At 41.9% G+C, this 12,696-nt stretch overlaps 1 protein-coding gene across 2 annotated transcripts; it reads right to left on the bottom strand.

The window, feature by feature from the left end:
* Positions 1–975: 975 nt before the first annotated feature.
* TTC14 (tetratricopeptide repeat domain 14) lies at positions 976–10,946 on the bottom strand. 2 transcript variants are annotated; one of them, XM_075716755.1, is made up of 12 exons: positions 10,783–10,946; positions 10,571–10,692; positions 10,104–10,303; positions 9,650–9,734; positions 9,432–9,561; positions 8,069–8,221; positions 7,315–7,386; positions 5,927–6,046; positions 5,721–5,843; positions 4,900–5,017; positions 2,820–2,929; positions 976–2,332 (listed from the first exon to the last, which is right to left on the bottom strand). In XM_075716755.1, the coding sequence occupies exons 1-12, from the start codon at positions 10,944–10,946 to the stop codon at positions 1,366–1,368; spliced, it is 2,364 nt and encodes a 787-aa protein (XP_075572870.1). In that variant the 3' UTR covers positions 976–1,365. The 2 variants fall into 2 exon arrangements, 1 of the variants encoding a protein (XP_075572870.1); XR_012831327.1 differs by lacking the exon at positions 976–2,332 and having other exon boundaries at positions 2,893–2,929; positions 3,383–5,017.
* Between the last annotated feature and the right edge of the window lie 1,750 nt (positions 10,947–12,696).

The raw sequence follows: 12,696 nt of genomic DNA, 5'->3' as shown, positions 1-12,696 counted from the left end.
TCTACAATATGCAATAAATTACCTAGGAGAAATGTTAAGCATATGTTTTATATTGACAAAATAAATTAACCTTTACATTACTTTCTCATTTTGCTGTTGAAGAATGAAAGATCTGCAAAACCCTTCAGAAGCCATTAATTCATCTGTCATATAATGAAAAGGACAGTTATGTTAAAGCCATTAGTTTTAGTAAACTGGTATCTCCACTGCTGTCGAAATAGTTTGATTACATTGCAACAACCAGGGAAAGAAAATGTATACTTCATTTCAAGATCAACCTTGACTATTAATCAAATAGTCATCTCAGATAATATCTTAATCAAAAGATGACAGTATGTAAGTCAGTAAAACTGTACTTACTCTATTCAAAATTACACAGTACCTTTTTTTGCAACTGACCTCTGTCTACAGCATTACTTGGAAAACTTGCAGCTGAAGTACACTTGGTATTGTATAGTCTGCCAGATGTTAGCTCCTTAGTGCATTCTGCCAACCATCTTTGGAGAACGCACTGTAAACAGAGCATAACTTTTTCCACAGCAGTGTGACCACTGCCTTCAAGCTGCTTGTAAAGCAAATACCTAACAAAAAACCCCAAACAAAACCAAAGGCCCACACTTGAACTTACCTCGACAAGAAACACTGTTTTAACACACTCTCCTCTTCTACTTCTGTTGATTTTTTTTATATTACTTAGAGAACGTGTTTGATGCACTTAAAGAATGTAATACACTTGCCTTCACAGACACTGGAGGGTTCCATTCACTTAAGCAGCATATATAACCAGTGCACCAGTATAAAACATCCCAGCACCGTTAACAAAAATCAAGACACCAAATTAAGAAAAATTGAGAAAATTTAATGATCAAGTGAGCTATATACATTGACGGCACGTGACTTTCATTCAGTTATCCCCTTTCTATAGCTGGAAGTTAAGTTTGATACAAAAATAACAGTCAATAATACCCCAGGGGACAAAAAAAGACCCAAACCAAAAACAAACCCACCCCCCCAAAACAAACAAAAAAAACCAACCCCATGTTGTTAAAGTGCATATTTGATGTGAGTTCCATAACTAACTACAGTCCAGGGGTATCAAAGAATTTCAACCCATCAGACAGAGAATATTGTACAGGAACTTCCCAGTTAAGAGCACAGGAAACTTAGATTTTAAATAATAACTAATATTTTATGTAAGATATCCTTGCATCTCTTTCCACGATACAATCTTTAAGAATTCTTTGACATTCTGCAAGACAGAACAAATTCTGCCTCTCTATCACTCTTCATATGCATTTCCTCAAGAGATACTCAGAGAAGAGTTCACTTAACTACACTCATCAGAATAGTGTTTTCTTAGGTACTTCACTGTTTCTTCTGCTTACTTCCTTTTTCCCTCTCAAACTCAGCTATTTGATTGAATATGTTAACTAAATTCTGGGGCAGGTTTCTTTTAATGCCACTTTCTGTTTGTGCTGCACCATTGAAAGACATTTCCTCATCTGGTTCATCTGTTTTATTAGTCTCCTCGTAACTTCTTTTCCTATTCTTACACTCGCTGTCATTTTTATGGTGACTTTCCACATGCCTATCACTATCGGAACTTTTCTCACCTTCACGTAAGCAGGTGCTAGAGTATGATCTGTACTTTCCCACCGACTTGCCAGAATAGTCAGACCCTGCTGGAGACATATAATACCTGTCTTGACCTGAGCCGTGTTTTTTAAAGTGCTCTCTTCTCCCCTCTACGTCCCTTTCTAATCTCCTAAAATAATGCATCCTGGGTTTATCATCTGACTTATGATACGAACCTGAAGAACCCCTCCAACTGGAGAAAAATCTATCAGTTTTACCATATCTTTCAGTTTTGCTACTACCTGACAGAGTTCTGGAGCTACTGTAAGAATCTCTTGAATCTTCAGACCTACCTCCAAAAGTGTCTTCATCATCACCTGAAGTCCTCGAAAAAGAACAGTGTCTGTCTTTCTCTCTTACTTCTGTTTTTGGACATGCTACGCTGTCCTGCCTTTCCAGCAGTTTTTCCACTTCAAAATTTTGGTTAAGAAAGGAAGCAGAGGTATCAGCCGGAGGCGAATACCACTCCTCTTTCCTAATCTGATCTTTGTAATGGGAACAAGCTCTAGATGAGCATTTTTTGGAGCTGCGGGCAGACTCTGATCTATTCCGACGCTTTTTCTTATGTTTCTTGTGATCAGAGGAAGAGGAGGAAGAAGAAATTGATACATCTGATGAAGAATCACTTGATGATGAGGAAGAAGAGGAGGAAGAGGAGGAGGAGGAGGAAGTCGATACTTTCCTTTTCTTCTTCAACCTAAAAAACGTAATTAACCTGTGAGGTAATCTTCAGTATCAGGTAAAAATTATACGTAGAAAGCAAATCCGTACTCCCCAGAATTTGGCTGAGATTGGACTGTAAGGCATGAATGGAAACTGAGCCTGACCTGGCAAGACAATTTCAAGTGTCATTTCTCTATCAAAAAATTAAGATTAAATCCACCGAACAGTTTGTTATAAAAGGCATCTTTCCCAGTTTAATATGGTGTTACGTGTTGCAAGTACTTCACATTGCAAAGTACATTGCAAAGTATTTTTTAAACAATTTCTCTTCCGCATGTATCTCCATTAAAGGTTATATGCAATAAAAGACACTACCCACAAAAATTCTGGAGGAAAAGCAGCTTACCTAGGTAGAAGTTCTACCTAGCTTACTGTTGGACAATCTGTTTGGACATGGATTGTTCATAGTCTTATCTACGCTTATTGCCACGTAATCAGTACACTGAATATAACAAAGTTACCTTTTTTCTTCTTTTAAGAGCTTACGCAATTTTTCTGCACTTGTTTCTACTTTCTTTTCTTTCTGTCTCTCTTCTTTGGCAGCTTGTTTCTCCCTCATTTCCAAAGATTTCTTTTTTGAACCCAAGCATCATAAAAAAATTACATTAAAAGTCAGTGTTAATACGGGTATTTTTCCCCATGTCCCCCCCATTCAAATGTATAATTACACCAGCGATGTTTTACCAGGATTCCCAGATCAAGAATTAATATTGTTCAGGAGTTTGGCATTGGCCATTGTGATAATCAGGTTTATATTAAGGACCATATTGCAGTTTTTGTTCCATTAAAAAATATATTTGACCAGCCATTGCAGTGGTACCCGTGATCCAGCACACCGTGAAGCATGGAGCCCAAAAGGTATAGGTAGAGTATGCAAGAAAACCACAGTATTAGCAACACGGAGAAGAAGGGGGGAGGGCGGAAAGAAAGGTTTGAGGGAAAGTATCATTATTGTAGTTTACAAGTAAAACATGGCAGAACCCATTTTAAAATGTATTCAAGTTGGCCATGTTTGAATACAAACCGTTTTGTAACAATTTCACAGACCAGTTTGATGCATAGTTTACGTAAGAAATCATGTTCCAAGGGTTTGTTGGTGATGAGCAGCACCAGATGTCAGATACAGCAACAACGGTCCAATTCAGAAGAAAATGCATTGGAGAAAAACACATAATCAGTATTACAGGAAAACATACCCGAGTGTTGTTTTAGCCATTCTAGCACAACAGTGATAGTATCAGACTTAGGTATTAAAATACATGTAAATGCAGAAAAGCATCTCATGAGATGAATAATCCTTAAAGATAAACTACTTAAACTACTGTTAGAGATCAGACTCCTGCCATCTACAGCTCTAAGGAGTAGCTCTACTCATATTCAGAGTGAGCAGAAAGTCTGATTATTGTTTTCAAAACTTAGCAACTGTCTTAACAGATATAAAGAAGGAAACCCTTAATTGCAGTTAAGGCTATGCAAACCAACAAACAATAGCTAGCATCACATTTTCTCTCTGCTGCATCAATGACCCATTATACCAGGAAAATGCTAAAGAGCAAAATTTATCTCCTACTTGCTGAGAATATTCTTCATCGTTGTAACTGAGACTGACACCTCTTTCTAAAGCAGCCAGATGTGGATAGTGCTCAAATACCATACAATGGTTTATCTATGATGTGGCTCAGCTTTATTAAAAAGATTGTCATATCTCCTCTTCCCCCTTCTTTCAAGACAGCCTGTCAGCATTATGGCTCCACCAACTGAAGAAGTATTGATTAAGGCCATCTACCCCAGCCTATGTCCTTCCTTACATGCAGAAGCACAGAACAGAACAAGCCTGTTCCTCAGTGCTCTATTTTACTCTTTGATCCTCTCTGGAAGACAACACAAGTAAAGGAGGTAAACAAAAGAAAAAAAGACAACTCAGATTAGATGCGTGCAAGAGAAGAGAGGAAAAAACCCAGACAGCAGACAAGAAAGCAAAGATAATCAAAACTGCCTCCCCACCCACCCTCCACCTCCTGCTGTTTTCCTTTAAATCACCTCTTAATTTCACCTCTCGGGGGATCTTCCTGTGAGTTAGCTTTGGCTGGTGTTACTCTGTCTTTTTGTAATTACTGCAAACGACAAGGATCTGGCCAGTACGATGGTGTGCAATGTTTATTTGGCTTGCCACAGTGTTTTACACTTTGCATGTTTGTATTCACAGAATGTTGTAATTTAACATTATCAATCATGCTCGTGTGATGGAATATTCTTATCCTTGCTTTAGCTGACAGGGTTAACAGGCTTTGCTCTTTCCCTGTCTCCACTGTTTGGCATTTCTTTACTATCCTGTTCTAAACAGCGGGGTCATCAAGAGGTACCTTTCTTCTGGTAGGTACAGCCATAATGCTCACTATGAAAGATTTACTGTGGAGAAGGGAAGCAGAGAAGACAACAAACCAGCGACTTACACTCTCCCTGTTCAAAAGATTTAATATGATTTCTGATGTTCATTTATTGTCATTGAGAGCACTATATGAAGAGAAAGTAAAGAATCACCTGCATGTGCTTACGGAGTTTCGTTAAAGCCTCTTCTGCTTCCTGAAAAGTCTCATCCAAACTTAAGGCTTTTTTATAGTAGTTCTCAGCATTTAGTAGTTTGTCTTCCTCTTCCAACCTAAAATTCAAGTGATAATTCATACACACTTAAGCCGCAGATTGACAGATTTTTCTTATTTCCAGCACTACCTTTCTTATTTGCACTATGACACTACCACTGCATCCATCCAAGACCCCCTCTATCCTCCTAGCCCACCTGAGTGAAGAAAATAAAACAGTATTTCTGATATATTATCTCCTAATCAGCAGCAGCAACACTGTTCTTTGAAATTTCAATTTCAGTTTCAGAAATACTGTCTCTCTCTTCTTAACACAGGGCTTAGGAGAAACCTATTCCCTGAATATTCAAAAGTAAAATTCTGTGTTACAGTGGTTAACCAATATTGCAGTAGAGTAACAGAACATAATTTTGTTACAAGTACTTACTTTTAAAAAAAAGAAAAAAACAAACACAAACCACCCAACAAACCTACTGGAATATATTCAAAACATTTCACAAGACTTTATGCAAGGCTGGTAACCTACCAGTGAAAGGATATCAAGTATTAAACCTTAAATATTTTGCCAGGATTTTAACTGGGACACAGGAGAAAACGTAAGCCAACTGCACAAGCAGATACATTTCCAACAAAGACTTGTTCTTTTTTTAAACATGTAGCCAGGAAGGGAAGATGCTATTCTGTGTCCTAACTAGAATGGTATTAAAAAACATTATGAGAAAATTGTTAACAATGAAGCAAAACCACAATCCCAACACTTACTGCCCGCCTCTTTCCACAAGTGTCTGACAGAGGTATTTTCTTGCATTTCTATGGGTAGGACAGTTTTCTAAAGCAATTTCAAAATCACCTATGGCTTTGTTCAGACTTCCTTTTGTTGCATACCTACAACAACAGAAAAGTTGGACAGATTTTAGTGACGTTTCTCTTCCACAAAGCGGAAAAAACAGTGAAACAAGCAGACTTACAGAGCTCCACGTGCTACCAAAGCTTCAACGTTTTGTGGATCAATTTCCAAAGCCTTGTTGTACTCATTCATGGCTTCCACATGGCGCCCAACCTTAAAATAATCAACCCCAGCCTTCACGCTGAAGAAAAATATTTAGAAAATATTATGTACAGTTAGCCTATACAGACTTCATACTGTTAATTACTCACAAATTATGGTGCCAAACAAGTGATAGGTAACAAAACTTGACCTTGTTATCACATACTTAATGCTGGCAATTCAATTTAATGCTGTATTGACATAATTCCACAACCATATATTGTCTTTAATCCAAACTCTTAAGGCACTGGAGAGCATTTCTGCAGACAGTCCTACTACATGACACTGTTCTTCATTTACAGAATGAATATTTAAGCACTTTTCTGCACAAAAGCCTATGTGTGACCTACCACCATTAAACTGGAACAGGCTTAATTACATCCAAAGCTAAAAATCACCAATAGACCAGTGACACTAGGCGAGATGGGTAGATGGTACACACCAAAACCAGTTCATCTCAGACTGGAATATTTTGAGGTTTTGTATTTCATATTACCCAAAACTTTCTTCTACATTTGCCAAGAGATTAACTTACTGGAAGAGAACTGATATGAGGTGAATTTCGAAACTTTTAAATCTGAATTACAGACTTTTTTAAAAAAAATTAGAATTTATATTTAACATTATAAGCAACTTTTCCCACAATTAATCAAAGTTGCAAAACACTATTGTTTTAAGAAAAACACTGCTTTGTTAGCTTAGAAAACAGAAATTCTGAGTCTTCACTTAGGTGTTTTTTTTCCTTTTTGAGCTGAGAGATTCAAGAGAAGTTTTCCCACAAAAAAAATTACTTTTTTAGGAGAAAAGTCTCTCTTATTCCTGCCTCCTCCACCTTGTAGCATGCCTAAATACACTGCATAGCATAAAAGCAGTAGCACCTACCCAGAGCTGCTGTTCCAAATGCAGCCAGGGAAATACATTTAACTTTTCAGACAGCAAGTGCACTTGTTGAATTTACAGTTGCATGACAACCAGTATTAGGTCATTCAACACTCATAATTATAACACAGAAAATTGCGTACTTGGTTTTGTCACAAGTCTTGCTCTCATTTCATCAACGTGACAGAATATTATAAACATTCTAAGAAGTTCTCCCTTAAACCTGACACGTATTTTGGAACTGAATCTTGAGACTTTATCTGTCACATGGCCACCTGGCAGTTAGGGTTACTTTCAAGAAGATCCTCCTGGTTACATCACTACACATGCAGTGGAAAATCTGGTTCAATGTGTATTTTTTTTTTTTTAAGAAATATAACCTGTAACCTAATCTAACAATAAGCTCTGACAAGAAAAAGTATTGCATACCATTTCAAGGCCCAAGATGCAGATTGCTTTTTCCTCAATGCAGGGGCAAAATCTTCTTCATTGAAATTATTACTTTAAGGAAAAAAAACCAAACAAAACCATCAAGTTGGCCTTCTGAGTCTACAGAACTAAAAACTTACAATATGTAATGCAGTTGAAATAAGCTGAAATATTATTTCAACATCACCTTACCGCTCTCCCTCAGTCAGGAACGTTGTTTCTTATTTCTGAAACTAGTTTTTCCCAGCCTATTCTAAAAGTGCTGAATTGAACTAGTACAGCTGCAGTGCATTTAACAAAAATATACCACATTCACACCTGCTTTGGGGCCTAATATATATATGGCTCACAACATCAATCATTGCATAGGTTTGAGCCTATTTTACTAAAGAGGTCAGATCTATTACTAAAATAAACACAGTGAATAAACATCTGACAGAAAACATTAAAACTTTAACATCCGACATTGCAATCCAAAGATACTGACAAGATCTAAGCAATAAATTCCTGAAGTATGTAGCAACAACCATTTTGTGCGATAGGGTGTCTTCTTATTCAGAGCAAGAGAATTTCAAACATAAATTTCTTACTCTGGAAGAGTTTGCTTTTAAATATTTAAGGCTGAAGTCATGCAAATCAAAATGAGAAAGGTTTAAGTAGAAGTGGTCTAGGACTTCCACTCACAAGTCTATTTCAATGGATTAGAATAATCTCCACAAAGCTATACGACAGGAACAATGTAAAAATCACTTACATTTGAAGACTTCTCATCAAAGACGGTGGATTTGATTCACTTAGTCCTAGTTTTTCTGCTAAATATTCAACTAACGATGGATTAGCAAATCCTGGGGAACGATGCAAAACATCTTCGAAAGTCTCTGCTGTATTAGCAACTTCCATACTTCGCCTTAAAAAAAAAAAGCACAAATGTACACAAACACAACCTTGCAGACCCCATACTCGATTTTATGATATTTAGAATAAAAACGCTTATACTGATACTTATTACTGCTCACAAGCTGTTCTCTTTTACAGGCACATTTTTTCCTACTATTTAGCAACCCTTATTATCCTTTAGCCTAAGCAAGCTTTTGAAACCTACTCTGGCACCCATCTAGGTATCTCCGGGACAATTACAAAAATTGCAGAGATAGTTGTGTCCTTTTGTCTTCTAAGAGTGTCCTGGTTTCAGCTGGGATAGAGTTAATTTTCTTCCAAGTAGCTGGCACAGTATGGTGTTTTGGATTTAGTGTGAGAAAAATGCTGATAACACACTGATGTTTTAGTTGTTGCTAAGTACTGCTTCCACTAGTCAAGGACTTTGTCAGCTTCCCATGCTCTGCCAGGTGCACAAAAAAACCTGGGAGGGGGCACAGCCAGGCCAGCTGACCCAAACTGGCCCAAGGGCTCTTCCATAGCATGTGATTTCATGCTCAGTATAGAAACTGGGGGGAGTTGGCCGGGGGGGCAGCGATCGCTGCTCGGGAACTGTCTGGGTATCGGTCAGTGGGTGGTGAGCAATTGCTCTGTGCATCACTTGCTTTGTATATTATTATTATTATTTTGTCTCCTTTTTCTGTCCTATTAAACTGTCTTTATCTCAACCACAAATTTTACTTCCCCCCCCCCCCCGCCCCCTTCTTCAAATCTCTCCCCCATCCCACTGGAGGGGAGGGAGAGTGAGTGAACAGTTGTGTGGTGTGCAGCTGCCTGCTGGGTTAAACCACAACGGGGTAATTTTAAAATTTTAAGAGTTTCAAATTCCAGTCTCCCAAGGTTTTGGTTTCTTGTGGTTTTTGTTGTTGTTTGGTGGGGGGTTTTTTTGTGTGGTGTTTTTTTTGTTTGCTTTTTTTGGGTTTTTTTGTTAACACAGTCCCACAGGGACAGATACCACACTCTGCTTTTTGCTTTCCTTACATTTTGGGAAAGATGCTAAAAGACCAACCATACCTGACATATCCAGAAACAAGGATGTTAAAGAGATAAACAACAAGGGGTATGCAATTATCAAATTAAATCAGAAACACCATCGACAAGTTTAAAGAACAGTCTGTCAAAGATGCTCTTCAGACACACTGAATACACCTAGCAAGTGCAGTTGACCAGCATGTTCTTACCTATAGTGTAATGGGAAGTCATCAGAAGTAATTACGCCCAGTTTTGTACTGGAAAGATTGGGTGGAAGAGCTGAGCTGTAAAGCGACACCGTGAGCTTCTCATGGTAACGATCAACGTCCTTGACTGCAGCTACAGAAACAACGGAAGTTAGGACAGAGTTACAGAAACGTCTCAAACTGAAACAAACAGACTCCTGACAACTTTTCCAGCTACTTGCCTCTAATAAGGTCTCCAGTTTGGTAATAAGATAAAGGATCTCCATGGTTGCTTTGAGAAGGCACATCTCTCAAAGGACAAAGAGCCTGCAACAGAAGAAAGTAGGAACATCATAAACAAAGCCAGAAGGGTTTTTTTTTTTCCCCCGAGATGAGTTTAATCTCAATGCACATCAGAGCCGTGACAGTAAAAGCATGGCTTATTCAAATAAAAATGTATGCATCCATAAATGATAATTTTTTCAACTCAAAAATAATAAAATTTTGAGTATGGGCCATAAGAAGCAGCATTTGCCAACTCAGGAAAGCATCATAAGCTGTCCCCAAACTCAGCTACCACCCACCATCCCTAAGTTCACCTTTACACACACCACTCCATTAAGAGATGCAAGAGACAACTAATACATTAAAAAATTACATATCAAGAATAAAACATTGATCAAAGCTCTATCTTACAGTGATTTCTAAATCTGAAATCTCCCGTATGACACCACTTCCCAGACAAATCAACACCATGAAAAAGCCAAATTCACGAATAGAAGTAATCCTCCCAATCACAATATCGCCACGTTCAATGTCTCGAAAAAATAATTCTCTCCTGTCTTCCCTGGGAACCTCCATGAACCGTTCCAGGGGAGGCATAACAGCATAGCACTCTGCAACACATGAGAACGTCACAGTTACACAACGACCGAGCTACAGCCTGAAAACACAAAATGCTTCACAACAACACACCATGTTAACATCTGATTCATTTGTAATAAAAGTAAGTTTATGCACAGCCTATAAAACGCAGTTACAAAATTTTTCACCGTGTTTTTAAAAACGCTGGGAATTTAAGTGCAGTGTCCTTACACTACCCAGCGGGCGTTACAGAGCGGCAGCCTTCCAGAGGAGCCGCGCTCACCCGCGGGCAGGCTCACCTTCATTTTCTTCAATCGTCTCGGAGAGAGGCCCGTTGGGTTTCCACGAGTGAGCAAAAAGGAGATCAGCTTTTTTGGCAATGAAGCGCTTTATCTCGGTGTCAATGCTCGCCTTCTCTTTCCTAGGGGAAGGAGAACCCGGTGAGAAACACCCCGCGGCCCCCTCACGGCTCGCTCGCTCCCCTCGACAGCACCGCCTCGGCGCCCCTCACCCGGCGGCCGGGGGGGGCGGGGCCCCGCGGGGCGGCTCGAGGGCAGCCCCCGGCGGCGGCAGCAGCCCGCGGAAGTCGGGGTTGTCGTGCTGCTCGGCGCGGAGCAGCGAGAGCAGCGCGGGGCCGTGGTAGCTCAGCGCCTGACGCAGCAGCTCCCGGTCCATCCCGCCGCCGCCTCGCCCGAACCGGAACCGGAACCAGGGCCGGAAGCCCCGCCCCCGCCGGCCTACCGCGCCAATAGGGAGCGCCGCGCATGCGCCGCGCGGAGGGGGTGGGGCCAAGAGCGGGGTGGGACCAGGCGGCCGCAGCGCCCCCTGGGGAGCAGGAGGACCGGGGCGGGGGGGATCGCTCCGAGGGGCCGCGGCGGGGTGCCCCGGCTCTGTTTGCGGGGCCCGTCTGCAGGGCTCCCGCCGCCTGGATTAAAAAAGTGCTGCGAAAATAACGACAGGTAAAAATCTAAAAGGTAAAAGTTACACAGATGGCAGGCGCCTACGTAAATTCCCGCCGGCTGGGCAGCGCCGCGGGCGGCCGCTCCCGGCTGTTCCCGCGGCGGCCATGTCAGGAGAGGGCGCTGCGCCGCCGCGCGCGGCTGGGGCGGGGTGCGGCCGCGGGGCCCGGGGCGCGAAGCGCGGCCCCGTGCGCGAGCGGCGGGGCTCGAAGAGGGGCGTGGGCGGGAGGAGGCAGGGCTGCCTCAGCGGCCTGTCCCGGTCTGAGGAGGCGCGGCCGAGGCACGTCCGGCGAAGCGCACGTCTCTGGCCCTTGAGTGGAGCGTGTTTGGGAAGGCGGAGGCTCTTCGGATCTGCGGGGGCAGCATCGCTCGAGCAGTGCTCGGCTGGTTCTCGGCTCGAACGTTCGCGCTGAATTCCGGCAAAGAGCACAACCGAAGGGGCGCCTCGGGCAGCGGGGCCGTGAGGGGCTGGAGGCCGGCCGGGCTGGCGGGGGCTCACGGCGGGGCCTCACCACTGCGGTCTCCCCAGCGCTGGCTCCAGGAGCGGTGCGGCCCGCGGCCTTCCCTCAGCCATCCGTGCGGGCCGGACGGCCGAGTGGGCAGGCAGACATGTTCGGCTCTGTCGGAATAGCTGTGCTGAAACAAAGGAAAAAATAATAGATGGGCAAGTATCTCGGGAGAAGAGAATGCACCGAGGCTATCGTCGAGCCATTAAAATCAGCCTCATACAGGATTCCGTGGTTCAGTTTACCGGCGCAAACTTCAGATGCTAAAAAGACAAATCAGGAGGCTCTTCACGCTAATCACCCCTTCGCTAGCAGAGAAAGGTGCTTAGAACCAGCTGGAATTAACCCAAGTCTATTAGAAAGATCACAGTTCTTCGGTCCCCGAGAATAATTTGTCCCTGGCATGGCATTTAATAATTAATTTTAAAAGAGATGGGGGGAGGAAAAGAAAACCCACTGCAAAGAGCATAATGTCACTTCTACCCTCAGTACAACGTTGAAGAAAAAATAGCAATCTGGCTGTCAGCAGATCAGTGACACAAACTCCTCTAGGAAGCAGCATGACTGAGAGGGCAAGGATCATACCAAAGACACTGGTCTCAGAAGCTCAGTTCAAAGCCAGCAGGGATATCGCTGCTATGGCAGACTTGGGGAAGACACCAGAAGGGCAAATGTATATTTTACTTTCATTCCCTGTCCCCCTGTTTTAATATAACAAAAGATAAAGGAGGCATAACACTTACTATGTACCAAACAGCCATCAGGATTTTGATTTAAAGTCTTTCTCATCTATATAAGACCAGGTGTGTACTTAGATTTCTGGTTACCATGGTGGAAAAAAACCCATGAACACTAGATGGAAATTTCTAGAGATTAAAACTGATTAGAGCCAGATTGACGTGGAAAGGTTAATGCACCTGCAAAGATCCAGCGCAGAAAGGGAGCCTTTCCTGGATGGAT

This window comes from Pelecanus crispus, chromosome 9 (assembly GCF_030463565.1).
Source record: "Pelecanus crispus isolate bPelCri1 chromosome 9, bPelCri1.pri, whole genome shotgun sequence".
Lineage (NCBI taxonomy): Eukaryota > Metazoa > Chordata > Aves > Pelecaniformes > Pelecanidae > Pelecanus > Pelecanus crispus.
Note: the sequence above shows the minus strand (reverse complement) of the source record. Positions and strands in the feature narration are given on the sequence as shown.